At 44.1% G+C, this 16,303-nt stretch overlaps 1 protein-coding gene across 7 annotated transcripts; it reads left to right on the top strand.

Annotated features, from left to right (window-relative positions):
* The first annotated feature begins 2,421 nt into the window (after positions 1 to 2,421).
* LOC128415364 (complement factor H-related protein 2-like) lies at positions 2,422 to 15,413 on the top strand. 7 transcript variants are annotated; one of them, XM_053391470.1, is made up of 8 exons: positions 2,422 to 2,457; positions 3,030 to 3,129; positions 5,327 to 5,491; positions 7,060 to 7,251; positions 10,294 to 10,389; positions 10,841 to 11,011; positions 11,953 to 12,153; positions 13,050 to 13,350. In XM_053391470.1, exons 2-8 carry the CDS (start codon positions 3,066 to 3,068, stop codon positions 13,310 to 13,312), a joined length of 1,152 nt encoding a protein of 383 aa, XP_053247445.1. In that variant the 5' UTR covers positions 2,422 to 2,457; positions 3,030 to 3,065; the 3' UTR covers positions 13,313 to 13,350. The 7 variants fall into 7 exon arrangements, with proteins under 7 accessions (XP_053247445.1, XP_053247450.1, XP_053247447.1 ...); XM_053391475.1 differs by lacking the exon at positions 2,422 to 2,457 and adding an exon at positions 14,928 to 15,413 and having other exon boundaries at positions 2,742 to 3,129; positions 10,841 to 11,007; positions 11,980 to 12,153; positions 13,152 to 13,229; XM_053391472.1 differs by lacking the exon at positions 2,422 to 2,457 and adding an exon at positions 14,928 to 15,411 and having other exon boundaries at positions 2,742 to 3,129; positions 13,050 to 13,229.
* The last annotated feature ends 890 nt before the right edge of the window (positions 15,414 to 16,303 follow it).

Raw genomic sequence — 16,303 nt, 5'->3', positions numbered from 1 at the left:
TCTGGTAGGAACTTTATCTTCTTTCCATATCTCGGCCAGTAAGATCCACGCAGCTGAAACAAGGATGTTCCTGTTGGCAAACGCTCCTGTGGGAGGGGGACGGCAGACCCCCAGTACTCCAAGTATCTCCCAGTAGGCACGTCTCTGAAATGGCGTGTCCCTTCACTCCAGAGTGCTCTGCGACACTTCTCATATGAAAAGTGCACACAAGTCTTCTGGTATCACACAGCAAGAAGATAGAAACATCCATAGATCTAAACTATGTTTATTCACAATATATACAGAGAATCCATAATCATGTCTATGCCCTCCAAACTCTGGCAGAAAACAGAAAGCATACAGCAAAAGCGAAAGTACAGTGCAATAACACTCTCAGATGGAAGAGATAAGACAGTCTTCCATTCCCACACTCTTCTCAGACATCCCATGTGATTTATACTAATCACACTAGCCAGCAACGAATACCTAAAATCCTAAACAGTTCTTAGCAGGCACCGAAAAAAGCACAGTGAAGGTGCCTGTCTGAGGTCCATAGGCAGAGAGTTCCAAAGTATGACTGATGCCACACTAAAAGACTGAGCATTACAGTGGTACCTCAGGTTACAGACGCTTCAGTTTACAGACTCTGCTAACCCAGAAATAGTACCTTGGGTTAAGAACTTTGCTTCAGGAAAAGAACAGAAATTGTGCGGTGGCAGCGGGAGGCCCCATTAGCTAAAGTGGTGCTTCAGGTTAAGAACAGTTTCAGGTTAAGAACGGCCCTCCAGAACGAATTAAGTTTTTAACCCAAGGTACCACTGTATTCCATGTCTCACTGGATTCCTCCTGAGCAAATGTGAATCCTGATTAGGTCCCCGATTGCAGCAGAAAGCATTTCCCCACCAAGAACTGGATGTGCAGTAGATTCGACAGCTGTTCTTCCTCAGCTGCCTGTTTCTGCCTTGTGGTAGCTAGACTTGCAATGTTGTCACCAGGGCCTCTCCTACCAGGTGCGGCCAGGCAGGCACCTCAGGCAGTAGAACTAGCCTCTTCTGCCACCACTCACTTCCACAGCTGCTGCCTCCTTGTCCACTGTCACCTGCTCTATGGGGTGCTGGCTGCTCTGTGCACAGACACCCCCTTTACTGTCGCCACTAAAAGTCAAAAAAGGTAAAGGACCCCTGGATGGTTAAGTCCCGTCAAAGGTGACTATGGGGTTGCGGCGCTCATCTCGCTTTCAGGCTGAGGGAGCCGGTGTTTGTCCACAGTCAGCTTTCCAGGTCATGTGGCCAGCAGGACTAAACCACTACAGGTGCAACAGGACACCATGACAGAAGCCGGAGTGCACAGAAATGCTGTTTACCTTTCCACTACAGTGGTACCTCTTCATCTACTTGTACTGGCATGCTTTTGAACTGCTAGGTTGGCAGGAGCTGGGACAGAGCAATGGGAGTTCACTCCGTCGCGGGGATTCAAACTGCCGACCTTCCGATCAGCAAGCCCAAGAGGCTTGGTAGTTTAGATCACAGCGCCACCTGTCCCATACCTGCCTCCTGTGCCTCCACCTGCCATAGCTGCTGTGACAACTTCCTCTGCATCTCTGGTGGTGGGCAGGCAGGGAAGATGACATAGAGACGGTGGCCTTTTCTGTTTTGCTTGAATGTCAGGGACTGGCATTCTGGCTCCTGCCTTGCAGGTGGTGTCACATCCCATAAATCACCACTCCCCACTCCTGGCCCCCTGCCTCTGCCACACACTTTTCAGAGCCCTGCCACAAAGGTGGAAAAATCTCTCCCGCTGCCCTTGTCTCCTGCTCAAGACTCTCTTGGCACAGTCAAGGGCTGTTTTGTCGACTTCATCTAAGCCTTTCATCTGGAAATCCTGGTTGCCATCTCCATCTCACTCTGGTACCCAGTGAAATGTCCTCACTCAGAATCTCCATCAGGGTCCATCCATTGACAGTTAGTCCCTGAAATGGTTGCTTAGCAACGGGATGGAAGGGAGGGCAGATTCTTCAGAAGAGAGTGAGGAGCAGCCTGCTTCACTGCCTGCTTCTTTAAAGGAACAAAATCTTTATTATTGTTGTTGTTGCATCTTAGTTTTGTTTTCCTTAGAAACGAGCAAAATTAGGCATTCGAGTAGAAAAAGAAGACAGAATATATCAGATCTCATATTTTAAGACTTATGCCTCGTCACTACCAGTGTACGATGATTTAAAAAGTCTGAAAACAGAGTCAGAAAATGGCTTATCCAGTCAGTTTGTCTCCAAGCAATTCTCTGTGATGACACAAAGGACCCAGAGGATGGGACAGTGTGTATGTCATCCAAATGTTCTGACCTCCTGACATCATAATGAGGTGACCAGAGAGTGCTCGGTCTTCTTTCAGAATCCCATTACTCTTTGCCACCACTTTCTTACACATTTCGCTGAAGGTTTCAACCTCATTCACATTTGAGCATCAGGGAAATTCTTCATTGGTGGGTTAGTTTTGAGTTACTCTGGTTCTGAAGTCAGCTTTACTTTGCTTTCTTATTTCATACGCTTTTTCCAGAGGAGCTGCTTTTACTGTGGAGAAAATAAGGAGATCGCACACCTGAGCACAAGCATTATCCTGGCGTTGAAAACAATTCACTGATGCTGACAGGGAATCCTTGTCTCTTCCGACCTGTAGTTTGTGTAATGTTATATTAAGATCTGCTCTGCTCATCCTGCACCAATTCTCTTATCTCAGACAGGAGGGACACCCTTTGCTTTGCTTTGCTTTGCTGTGATGTATGTGATCAGGGCCACAGAGGTTCTATTTGAAGGCTGGACTTTGTTTTAGTCCTTAATACTAGGATGGCAGTACAAAACATCTCTGCGGGTTTGCAAACCCTTTCAGTGCTGAATGCTGGAAATCCTTTCTTTCCCTCGATGCTATGCCAAACAAGGGTACTTCAAAAGACACAGTAAAAAAAGAAACCTAGGCGTAGGGTAGAAAGAAAGAACTGAACTGGTGCAAGAAAAGGAGAAGAAGTATATTCACAATGTCAGTCCTTGCAAAATGTAGTCACAGAAGGGGAATCCTCTATTCTGCTAAGGCATAATGAAGATCCTGCTGTTCTGTATTATTTCATTTCTTCTATGGACATGCTGCACATTCCAACACGGTAAGATTGAGGTTGAATCCTGACAAGACAGAAGTACTGTTTTTGGGGGACAGGAGGCAGGCAGGTGTGGAGGACTCCCTGGTCCTGAATGGGGTAACTGTGCCCCTGAAGGACCAGGTGCGCAGCCTGGGAGTCATTTTGGACTCACAGCTGTCCATGGAGGCGCAGGTCAAATCTGTGTCCAGGGCAGCTGTTTACCAGCTCCATCTGGTACGTAGGCTGAGACCCTATCTGCCTGCGGACTGTCTCGCCAGAGTGGTGCATGCTCTGGTTATCTCCCGCTTGGACTACTGCAATGCGCTCTACGTGGGGCTACCTTTGAAGGTGACTCGTAAACTACAACTAATCCAGAATGCGGTAGCTAGACTGGTGACTGGGGGCGGCTGCCGGGACCATATAACACCGGTCTTGAAAGACCTACATTGGCTCCCAGTACGTTTCCGAGCACAATTCAAAGTGTTGGTGCTGACCTTTAAAGCCCTAAATGGCCTCGGTCCAGTATACCTGAAGGAGCGTCTCCACCCCCATCGTTCTACCCGGACGCTGAGGTCCAGCGCCGAGGGCCTTCTGGCGGTTCCCTCATTGCGAGAAGCAAAGCTACAGGGAACCAGGCAGAGGGCCTTCTCGGTAGGGGCGCCCGCCCTGTGGAACGCCCTTCCAGCAGATGTCAAAGCGATAAACAACTACCTGACATTCAGAAGACATCTTAAGGCAGCCCTGTTCAGGGAAGTTTTTAACGTGTGGTATTTTACTGTATTTTTGGTTTTTATGGAAGCCGCCCAGAGTGGCTGGGGAGGCCCAGCCAGATGGGCGGGGTATAAATAATAAATTATTATTATTATTATTATTATTATTATTATTATTATTATTATATAAGATATTAAGTTAAAAGACAAACATTTCATGCAGTGAAAGAGCAGTGAAAGAAATTATTTATTTCAGAAGACCTCTAGAACTAAGGCTGGGAACTAAATTCAGGTCTGCGTTTTTGTCCGTTAAAGCTGTGGCATTCTGCGAATAATTCCATTAATAGTTCCAAGAATAATATGGTGGTGGTGCTAAGCTGTTTTGCATGAATTTGTGTTTGCAGTGCCAATTGATAGGCAAGGACAGGGTATACAATGTGTTGCCCTGCCTATGTTGTGGGACTCCCACACCTATCAACCCCAACCAGATTGGTCAACATACAGAAATCACAGGATTCCAGCAACTTCTGGAGGGCATCCATCCTGGTCTTTAATTTTTTTAAAAATGGATTTTAACGTTGTATTTTAAATTGCTGCAACCTGTGCTGGGATCCGGTCATAAAGGCAGGTAAGAAATATAATTATGATTATGATTGCCCTGGGTTAGAAATTTAGGTGTAGTGATTACATTACATTTATTGAACAGATTTATTATTATTATTACTATTGAATGATTCTGCTCTTATTTGCGAAATCTTGTGTTTATATCATCAAAATGATTTGATATATAGGGCATTTTGTATGACACCGCTGATAGTAATATTAATAATAATTTTATTATTTATATGCCGCCCATCTGACTGGGTTGCCCCAGCCACTATGGGAAGCTCCCAACAAAATTTTAAAAACACAATAAAATATCAAACATTAAAAGCTTCCCGATACAGGGTTGCCTTCAGATGTCTTCTAAAAGTCAGATAGTTCCCCCCCTTGACATCTGATGGGAGGGTGTTCCACAGGGTGGGTGCCACTACTGAGAAGGCCCTTTGCCTGGTTCCCTGTAACTTCACTTCTAGTAGTGAGGGAACCACCAGAAGGCCCTCGGAGCTGGACCTCAGTGTCTGGGCTGGACGATGGGGGTGGAGACGCTCCTTTAGTAAACTTTAACTTTTAGTGGTGTTGTATTGGCTATACATCAATGTCTGGCTATTGCTGTAACTCTGATTTTTGTTGTTGTGATGGTTGGTGTTGTGATGTATTGTTCCCATTGCTGTTAAAAACAAGAGAGGGCATTATTTGAAAACACTGGAATCCAATGGCATGACATTGATATCATTTGGATGCGCCTTAAAAAGTGAGTGAGCCAAGGGTGCTAATGCCTAGAGAAAAGAGCTGGTGTGGAAGTGACCTTTGATTTGTATTCAGGAACTTACAGCGTTGATCAATTATCATTCTACTTTGAAAAGGATTTTTTTCTTTAGTGACTGTGATGATGCTAAATGCAATTTCAGTGTGCACACCTGACATTGATTTTGGAGTAATCATAGAGAATAAAAGAGCTCAATATCTGGAACGTGACCGGTTACAGTACAAGTGCTTCCCTGGGTATGACTTGGAAGGGTCTGGCTGGATAACATGTAAGGAAGATGGATGGACCCCTCGCCCAAAGTGTTTTGGTGAGTGGACTATTTTTGTCAACTTTTAAGTAACGTGGATAGGGCACACTGTGAAACTGGATAACTCCAGCATTTGTGGATCATATGCACTTATCTCAAAATAAAATTATATTGTTGGAATTGGATTGGATATAGCACAACCCACCCACCCCATAACAATGTACTTTTATTGGGGAGCCACAATTACAGGAAATGGCTTTAACTGGCTAGCCAAACCAGGTGAGAATAGCCAATGGGTCTCAAACCCTCAGTGAGCTACATGTGAAGAAAGGCTCTGGTGGATTAAGCATACAAGACCAATAGTGGGTCCAACTGTCAAGAAGGTTCTGCATGTGCTGTAGATGGGTCTTGTCAACCTGGGGAGGTAGCCTATCTAGGAGAAGGAAATCTCTGATCCTAAACTTCCTTTGCCTTGTGGGATATCTTCAAGAGAAGAAAAGGCTACAGAAATCCAGAGTGGAGTCCCTTAGAGGGTTGGCACTCTCCTTCCAGGAACTCTTGCAGCCAAGCTGGTGCCACACATATTGCTCTGCTTTCCTTGGGACCACATCAGTGAAGCCAAGAGGCCGGTCTTGTCATCTGGGCAGCCCAGGACCTCCATACACACTGCCCAGGCTTGCACCCCAGGGAGGTCATTTCGGTGCTGCTAATGTGGCAGTTTGACTTAGCTTCCATCTGAACATATGTAGGCACCCTACATCAGGGATGGGGAACCTGTAGCCCTCCAGATGCTGTTGGACAATGCCTAAATTCCCTGACATTTGGCCCTGCCAGCTGTGACTGATGTTCAGCAACATCTGGAAGGCCACAGGTTAGCCACACCTGCTCTAGGTGATCAGGACTCCTGGTTTTATAGAAGTAGCAATTGCATGGAGTGCTAATGCTAAATGTGCACAGGGATTGGTTTGAAAAGGTTGTCCTGAATGTCTAAATCAGGCTTCCTCAACCTCGGCCCTCCAGATGTTTTTGGCCTACAACTCCCATGATCCCTAGCTAGCAGGACCAGTAGTCAGGGATGTTGGGAACTGTAGTCTCAAAACATCTGGAGGGCCGAGGTTGAGGAAGCCTGGACTAGATGTTGATGGCTAGGACCAATGGACCAATGAGGCCGAAGGGAGCTGGAATCCAAAAACACTTAGAAGGATATACAGTGGTGCCTCGGGTTACATACACTTCAGATTACATACGCTTCAGGTTACAGACTCCGCTAACTCAGAAGTAGTACCTCAGGTTAAGAACTTTACCTCAGGATGAGAACAGAAATCGCACAACGGCAGCAGCGGGAGACCCCATCAGGTTAAGAACGGACCTCCGGAATGAATTAAGTACTTAACCCGAGGTCCCACTGTAATCTGAAAAGGGCTATAATATAAAAAATATCATTTGAACCCAAGTTAATATGTGGGTTAATTTTCATTCAGAATTGAGCAAAAGCTGGATGTCATTTGTAGGCCATAGAGTTATAAGCTACTCCTAGGGATCCAATTAATCTAAAGTCAGACCTGGAAGGCTGAATAGGAGATGCCAATTCCAAAGATGACCCCGTCTCTTTCTTCCTTTTATTTCAGCACCCTGCACTATCACAAAACAACAGCTGGAAGCCAGAAACCTGCTTTTGTACGGTGGGCAAAAACATTCAGAATTGATTAAAAATGCACATACATTGGAATTCATATGCATGAAAGGATACATAATAATCTCTCCTTCTGTGAGAACGTGCATTGATGGGAACATGGATCTGCCATCCTGTAACCCTGTTGGTAACTGTATTGATAATGCTATTTCACATCAGTTGGGGGGCGTTATCTGAAGGGCATGGGGTGTGTGTTTCTGCTGTGTTTGAGCTGGTCTGCTGACACCATCAAATTTTGGCTCTGCTTTTGCCCAGGCAAAATGGGTCTTTGCTTTATGCAGAAAACCCATGAGCACATCACCTTCCAGTTTAAAAGCACCTCCCAGCACCTTCTCCCATTTGCTTGGATAACCTCTAAACCCCTTAATCTCCTACCAATGAGCTGAAATCATCATCATCATAATGATCATTGGATCCACCTGTTGCTGTTGTGTAAAATGACCTTAATAAAATCCTATTGGATTGCTTACACAAACCACTGCTGGATGCCTATGGAAGTGAAAAGAAACCTTTCTAAGTGAGGATAAATTCATCTGCCTAGTTTTGTTGTCACCAAAGCCAGGAAATACAAGCTACAGTGGTACCTCTGGTTAAGAACTTAATTCGTTCCAGAGGTCCATTCTTAATCTGAAACTGTTCTTAACCTGAGGTACCACTTTAGGTAATGGGGCCTCCCACTGCCGCCACGCCACCGGAGCACGATTTCTGTTCTCATTCTGAAGCAAGTTCTTAACCTGAGGTACTATTTCTGGGTTAGTGGAGTCTGTAACCTGAAGTGTCTGTAACCTGAAGCATCTGTAACCCGAGGTACCACTGTAGTTTGTTGCATTGTCTAGGTTTTTTATCGTTTTACCTCTGGGAAGGAGGAACAGGGTAAGAAGAGGATGGGAGTCTGGTGAGGTATTTGGAAAGGCTTTGTGGGCCAGATTTATAATAATAAAATAATAATACCGTAATTTATTATTTATACCCCGCCACTCTGGGCGGCTTCCAATCAAGTGTTAAAAACAATACAGCATTAAATATTGAAAACTTCCCTATGATTTAGCCTATGAGCTGCTAGCTCCCCACTCCTGCATAATAGTGGACATGACTATGAGCTTGATATGGAAACAAACAAGCTCATGCCTTCCAACATCCCAGTGAAAATAGGGATGCTCAATTCAATAATAGTAAGAGTAAGAGAAGTAGTAATAGTAGTAGGGGTAACAACAACAACAACAACAACAACAACAACAACAACAACAACAATACCCCAGCCACTCTGGGAAGCTTTCAACATACATAAAAAAGCATAATAAAATGATACAGGGCTGCCTTCAGATGTATTCTAAAGGTTGTACTGTATAGTTACTTATCTTCTTGGCCCGGGGGGGGGGGTCATGTAACTCCATACAAAGAAGCTGGTAAAATGCGATCTTGACTATGCTACCACTCAGTGGATTTGTAACTGGCTGACTGACCGAACCCAAAGGGTGCTCATCAATGGTTCCTCTTCATCCTGGAGAAGAGTCACTAGTGGGGTGCCACAGGGTTCTGTCTTGGGCCTGGTCTTATTCAACATCTTTATCAACAACTTGGATGATGGACTCAAGGGCATCCTGATCAAATTTGCAGATGACACCAAACTGGGAGGGGTGGCTAACACCCCAGAGGACAGGATCACACTTCAAAACGACCTTGACAGATTAGAGAACTGGGCCAAAACAAACAAGATAAATTTTAACAGGGAGAAATGTAAAGTATTGCACTTGGGCAAAAAAAATGAGGGGCACAAATACAAGATGGGTGACACCTGGCTTGAGAGCACTACATGTGAAAAGGATCTAGGAGTCTTGGTGGACCACAAACTTGACATGAGCCAACAGTGTGACGCGGCAGCTTAAAAAGCCAATGCAATTCTGGGCTGCATCAATAGGAGTATAGCATCTAGATCAAGGGAAGTAATAGTGCCACTGTATTCTGCTCTGGTCAGACCTCACCTGGAGTACTGTGTCCAGTTCTGGGCACCACAGTTCAAGAAGGACACTGACAAACTGGAACGTGTCCAGAGGAGGGCAACCAAAATGGTCAAAGGCCTGGAAACGATGCCTTATGAGGAACGGCTAAGGGAGCTGGGCATGTTTAGCCTGGAGAAGAGGAGGCTAAGGGGTGATATGATAGCCATGTTCAAATATATAAAAGAATGTCACATAGAGGAGGGAGAAAGGTTGTTTTCTGCTGCTCCAGAGAAGCGGACACGGAGCAATGGATCCAAACTTCAAGAAAGAAGATTCCACCTAAACATTAGGAAGAACTTCCTGACAGTAAGAGCTGTTCGACAGTGGAATTTGCTGCCAAGGAGTGTGGTGGAGTCTCCTTCTTTGGAGGTCTTTAAGCAGAGGCTTGACAACCATATGTCAGGAGTGCTCTGATGGTGTTTCCTGCTTGGCAGGGGGTTGGACTCGATGGCCCTTGTGGTCTCTTCCAACTCTATGATTCTATGATTCTACTGTCCAACATTTATCTGATGAAAATAGGGATGTCCTAAGGAAAAGCAGGATATTCCGGGATTAAAACAGAAACCAGGACAGCTTCTGTAAATCCAGGACTGTCCTAAGAAAACAGGGACACTAGGAGGGTTTACAAGCTACCTGAGACATATGTGCAGAGGTTTTATATTGACCTTGTCAGGTGGAAGCAACCAAAGGACGATTGCTACTCTGGTAGCATTTAAATCAGACTTTTGCCTTGATCAAAATTCACCTCCCTTTCCCTCACAGAGCCCTGTGCTATCTTACTCAATGAAACAGGAAGCTAGTAAACAGAAGAATGTATGAGAATATTTTTTTATAATGCACTTACATTGATGATTCGATTGCAAACCAGAACATGCTATTTCAAAAACCTTTCCACATCTGTTTTTACACGCCACTGCAAACCAAAGTGTAATGTGCGCTTAGTTTGAACTGGCTGGTAGGGATTGTGCCTCTTTGCATGAAGTAACTTTTGACAACGATCATATATGCCTTCAGATCGGAGACCACAGGTGTTAGAGATTTATGGGCAACAGAGGTGTGGCACATGCCTCCAGCATCACACAGAGATGTTAGATGCTAGAAAGGGCATTCATAAGATAACTTACCTATTCTACCATTATAACATATGTTATTCCATTGGGTCATTCCAGTGTCTGACCAAGAGACTTCCGTCACTGGTGACATCCCTGCTGGTGCCACCACTTCCAAGAATCTGCTGCTGCTAGCATCAGATCTCTCCACACCAGGTACCAGAATGATGCAATGCCCAGTGTTACCCATTAGGCTGGAATAGGGATGGAACGATCTGCCAGTCCCTCAGTTTCTCATTTTTCTCAGTCTTAAGTTCATGGGGCAAAACTCAGCTGAGAGGGGTGTCCTAAAACAGGGAAGAAGGGATTGAACAATCCTCCCATATTGCCGCTGCTCCAGTCAAATTTGCAGTCCCCTTCTTGTGCAATTGATTTTCATTTAAAAAAATACTGGAAGATCATATCACTGATCTCCATTGCAATGCATTTTGAGCTGAGGCTAAGTGCTTGCAGGATGGCAGCCACTGTTGATTGCTGGGGTGGCTAGTTTGCATTCTAGAATGATCATTTAAATTTAAAAGCCATGTGGTGGTGGTTATATACTGAGCGGTATTGAGGAAGACATTAACCGTACTTCCTAAAATTCCTTTTTCTGTTTCACCACAAGTGATGTGCACTGCCCCAGAAATAGGTGGCGGCAACTTCTTTCCTGTAAAGAGTCAGTACAAATTTGAGGAAGTGATCTCTGCTAAATGTAATCAGGGATATCAGCTGGAAAGCCGCAAGAGCTCTTTTAAATGTACAAAGTATGGCTGGTTACCATCTCCAAAGTGTGTACGTAAGTACTTTTCATGTTGTAGTATTTTTCCCCCATGTAGTGTTAATCTCAATGACTGATAATGGAATCTGTTTTGTATTTTTGATGGTTTTTCATCTACTTTTCCCCAAGGTGTGTGTTATGTACTGAAGTTCTCACCCTGGGCCAGCAGGGGGATACTGTAGATAGTTCAGGTCCACATATGCAAATAAGGGATCGAAAGTGACGTTCAGTGATTGGATAGTTACAGAAAATGGTTACTGTTGCATTCTAGTGGAGCTCTATATAAGCAGGCTGCCTGAACCCTTCAGTTCAGTTCTGTTCTGACCTGTGAATAAACAAGATCTGTTTGAAGAATCGCTGTGTCGTCTGATATGTTCACCCACAATTTAACAGTGTGTTTATATCATATGCCAGGGCTGGCATTCTGAATTTGCCACTTGTATGGTTTCAAGTACCAGCTCCTCTCTGAACCATAAACCCCACCTCCAGTTCTTAAATCCACTAGCGCACTAAACAAGTTGTCTATACTGAATTGTTCAAAGAACCCTGAAGAGAGAGCAATGGTATCGGCCTGGCTCAAGGCCTTACATTCCCAATCCAACAAACTGTGGATACACACAGTGGAAGCCATTTGACTTCTGAGGTGCATTCGAAAACGGAAGCCATTCGAAAACCCAAACGTTCAGCAACGGAGACATTCAAAAACCGAGGTGCCACAGTATCCCTACACAATTATGTTGATCCTCGTGGAAAACCATTCCAGTATCAGAGCCACATTACAGGTTCCATAAGAATAATAGGAAATATTCACAATTCACAGAGTTTAGGACTGGCGAGTCAATGGGGCTATTAGGCTAACATTGGAAAACCTGCATTAACAAACAGAATCGAGTACCGTCAAGCAAAATAACTGAAGGTGTTTATCTGTTTTAACAGTCCCTGTTTTATCTCTTTCAAAGCAAAGCAATGTGATTATCCCCATATAGAGAATGGAGCACTATCTTGGTCTAACACATACTACAGTGACGTCTATTTTCCAAAAAAGGAGGGACAGACAATTAGTTTCAGATGCAAGCACGGCTTTCTGCCAGAAAATAAAAAGTACTGGTATAGAATTAGATGCACCAGTTTGGGCTGGGATCCAGAACCGAAATGTTTCAGTAAGTGTATGTTTCTCTTATTCTCCTTGAGCTAAGAAGGCACCAGCAACATTAATGATGGCTGCTGAGGTGCTTTCAAAGAGTTAGTCTACCTAAGATGGAAATAGCATATAAGTCAAAAGCAGGGCTGACCCATTCTATTTTGTCACCTGAGTCAAAACAGAAAGGTTCCACTCCCGCTCTGCTGTCACTCTGTCAAATCCTCACTTAGTGGGGTTGCATGGCTGTAGCTTCCAGGATGCGGCAAGATCTTATGAGAGATTGGAGAGATATTGCCGGAACCCAGAAGCTGGATGCAACTGAAGGCTGCCATAGCTCCCTGGTGCTGGCACCTTCCTTCTATGTTTTTCCCACCTGACATTTCAAACTTGTTTGTAAATATGAGCCCTTTCTTGGTATTTCAAACCCCTTGCGCAACGAAGGAGATTTGGGATGCGCGTGCAAGTCCCCACCCACTCCTTATCACATGGGGGGGGGGTTTCGAATGCCTGAATAGGGCTAGAATTTGCAAACATTCATTCCAAACCTGCTTTAGGACAATCCCTGTGTGCGCGCGCCATGATTCTTTAGGCATGCCTAAAAAGCGCTGAATATCATATTGGGTGTAGCAGAATGTAGCGTTCGGAGAATCTTGGTTCTTTCATTTTTTAAAAAAGTAAGTTTCTTAGGAGCTTATACTAGGAAGCTGCCTTATACTAAGAAAGAGACTCTTGGTCAGTATTGCACAGTGTGATGCCATTCAATATTTGGCAGTGGATTTCCATGATTTCATACAGGGGCCTGTTCCATAGCTGGACCAGGATGTCCAAATGTATTTTGCGTACTGTTCTCTAATAAAGGTTTTGTACACATTTCCTCTCTTTACATTCATGCACATGTATTCGTTTTGCCTTTAGGACTGTGCACCCCTCCTAAACACTTGCCACATGGTGAAGTAATTTACGACTCTAAGAATAACTTCATCGAGGGTGATAACGTTTCGTTTCGTTGTGATGCAGGATATCGACCTGAAAATCAAGCAACGGCCACATGTACAAAAAATGACTGGTCGCCTACTCCAAGCTGTTCCTCCCTGTGTAAGCTTTACTTGATAACTGATCAATACACCCCGGATTGTGGATACAGCCTATCTGATTCTGCCTTAAACAAGCCACATTAACTCCATACCCTTACTTCCATGATAGTTCTGTACCAACAAATTCCTTTAATAAGGTTTTTTTTGGGACATGGAATAGAACTGCATGCCTCTGGGCTGACTTAAGGCTCATCCACACTCCTGTTTGTCCCATGATTTCTAAGCAGGGGTTGGAGATGATTTTCTTTTGTCCCACTGCTTTCCCTGGGAAAACCCATTGTTTACTGCTGAATCGGAACAAACACCGATCTGCAGAAAACTCGATGGATGTTTGTTCCGATTCAGCAGTAAACAGCAGGTCTTTCTGGGCAAAGCGGTGGGGCGAAAGAAAAACCTATAGGACCTAGATATCAAACAGATATGTGGACGAGCCCTTAGCTTTCAGTGTGATCCTATAAATCCTTTATTTACAGTGGCATATTTCTGTATTTGCACTGCAGCCCAAACAGGAAATTAGATTAGGTTTCATAAATGGTTCCACAGCAATCTGCTCAGATTTATGAGACCAGAGGCTCAGTCCTCTGGTCTAGGCAAGATGGCTGCCCCTGACTTGGCTGGATATGAGCAAGTAGTATATAGCAAGAGAGGAACTTCAGAAATGCTATTTGCTATTTGGCAGGATTCTGGCCCACCCCAGTGGCTAATCATTTGTGACCTCCAACCTGTATAGGCAATGGATTTGTTTCTTCTCTCTTCCCCATCTGGATGGGATTTGGCAGATGGTTTATTTATTACCTCAAAAAAGGATTAAAATTCCAATAACAGTTAAATAACAACAGGTGGCTGCTACTGCTGTGCTCCCTTAGTAGAAATATTATAGTTCGCTAAACCAGTTGCCTTTCTGAATCTCAACTGAGGGACAAGGAGGGATATTCACAGCTTGGACACTAGACTAATGGCTTTGGGTTGACTTGCTACCATAAGAGATAATGAGCAATCAAAACCAAGACTCAGAAATACTGAACATGATGCCCTGCTGATGTTGGATTCTATTTCTCATGAGCCCTCAGCAGATCAGGGATATTGGGAGGAGCTCCAGGAACACACAAAGAGCATCATTTTAGCTATCCTTGCTCTGCTGAAAGGGTGCCAATTTGTATAAAATATGGGTTGGGGGGAGGAAAGTCCTGCCCCCACAACATTTGAATAGCAATGCCTATCAATTTTTGGGAGGCAGCCCCCTCAAATATTTTATTGGGGCGGTGGTGGTGAAGGGATCTTGGCCCCTAGGAGTTGGCTCCTGTGCTCTGCTAACTGTACAGTGAGTCTTCTCAATTTGTTCCCATCAGCAAGCCTCACTTCGCAACACGTTTTAGTGCTGCACGCTAGGACAGTAGTACCTCAGGTTAAGAACTTAATTTGTCTGGAGGTCCGTTCCTAACCTGAAACTCTTCTTAACCTGAGGTACCACTTTAGCTAATGGGGCCTCCCGCTGCCGCTGCCGCACAATTTCTGTTCTCACCCTGAAGCAAAGTTCTTAACCCAAGTTACTATTTCTGGGTTAGAGGAGTCTGTAACCTGAAGCGTCTGTAACCTGAAGTGTCTGTAACCTGAAGCGTCTGTAACCTGAGGTACCATTGTATAAAGAATCTAACATCTGTTGTATTTCCTCAACCCCCCCCCCCCCATAACATTACAGCTGCATCCAGATTTGAGAGAAGACTTCAGTAGGTCAACCTCACCAGCGCCTGGAGATTAATGTATATATGCTATTTATTTTTATATGATTTGAATTCTTTCTTAATTTTATCGTTATGGATGTTGTTTGTTTGTATTCATGCTGTTAGCTGCCTTGTGTAGAAAGTCACAGTACAAATAAATTATTTTTTTTAATATAAAAAATAGCAAGATTTTATATCTGTAATAACTCCACCCTTTATTATACATATGTCACAATGTTGTGAACTGAAACATTTATTTAACAGGGGCTAGGGCTATAGCACTCCTCCATCAGGGACCCTTGGAGGGTAACTCTATTTGATGTAGGTCATAGGGCCCTCCGAGTGGTGATTTACCCTTAGATGGACTCCCAGCAGATGGGTTGGAGAGATATAATTTGGCTTCACCCAATGCCTATGCCAAACAATTCACATCTGTAACCAATAAAGTTGTGGCCTATTTGAATCCATAAAACCATATGCTGTGTCATGTCTGGTTATTCACCGCTTAGGCAACTGTGGGGTCATGGGGTCTTGGCTCGCAACTAATTTTACATAAAGTTAGGCAAATCAAGAAAAGGCTTGAGTATTCACAGAAAATTTAAATAGAGCACTGGAAGAAATTTATGGCGCTTAACTAGATGGTTGTATTTTTTATTTATAACGGCTAAGATAATAAAGGCATATACTGGTAAAGTTGAAATGAATTGAAATCCAGTTTTTACAGCAAGTTCTAACAGAAATAATGAAAAGTAATATGAATATATGGGTTGCACACTTAAGCTCTAAAAGCAGAAAATGGCTCAAACCAGGTTTCCCCATGCGGAACAAAATAAGCGTTCTACCACAGCCAGTTAAAGGGCATCCTGTGTAGTATCTTGTTTGTACACTGGAGACTAGGGGGAGGTGCCTGACACCTGAAAAGCCAGCCTAGATGAAGGCAGTATTGTTTCAAGGGGGGCGGGATATGTCTATATATAGAAAGGAGCATTACTGGATGCCAAGATCCAAGTGTCTTTGGTGAGAGAACCCTAGCAGAGATTTAAAATCACAAAACATGCAGCAAAGCAAAGTGTGGAAACGTGGGCTGTTAGACCTTTAAAATATGCCCTTCTAAGTTCCTTTCAAAGTTTCTCTCTTCCCCTTGCATAGAAAAAGACCGCAGGTTTAGTAAGTTAAAAATGGTTTACTTACAAACCCACCAAAGGTCAGAATCATGTGCTATTCCATACAGCGTTCAGAAGAAGTTGCACAGGAAGTAAAACTTTGCTTAGCAACTATGACTTGGCAACTATGGGGATCCTGCAAGCAGGGCCCGAGTGCATCAGCATCCTCCCCACTTGTGATTTCCAGGACC

This window comes from Podarcis raffonei, chromosome 6 (assembly GCF_027172205.1).
Source record: "Podarcis raffonei isolate rPodRaf1 chromosome 6, rPodRaf1.pri, whole genome shotgun sequence".
NCBI lineage: Eukaryota > Metazoa > Chordata > Lepidosauria > Squamata > Lacertidae > Podarcis > Podarcis raffonei.
Note: the sequence above shows the minus strand (reverse complement) of the source record. Positions and strands in the feature narration are given on the sequence as shown.

Bases quoted from the DNA above. Each gene is read 5' to 3' on its own strand.
- LOC128415364 (XM_053391470.1), top strand. From the start codon at position 3,066: ATGAAGATCCTGCTGTTCTGTATTATTTCATTTCTTCTATGGACATGC. The intron at 7,252-10,293 runs GTAACTGTATTG...GGGTCATTCCAG, and splicing joins GCCATCCTGTAACCCTGTTG to TGTCTGACCAAGAGACTTCC. The intron at 11,012-11,952 runs GTAAGTACTTTT...TCTCTTTCAAAG, and splicing joins ACCATCTCCAAAGTGTGTAC to CAAAGCAATGTGATTATCCC.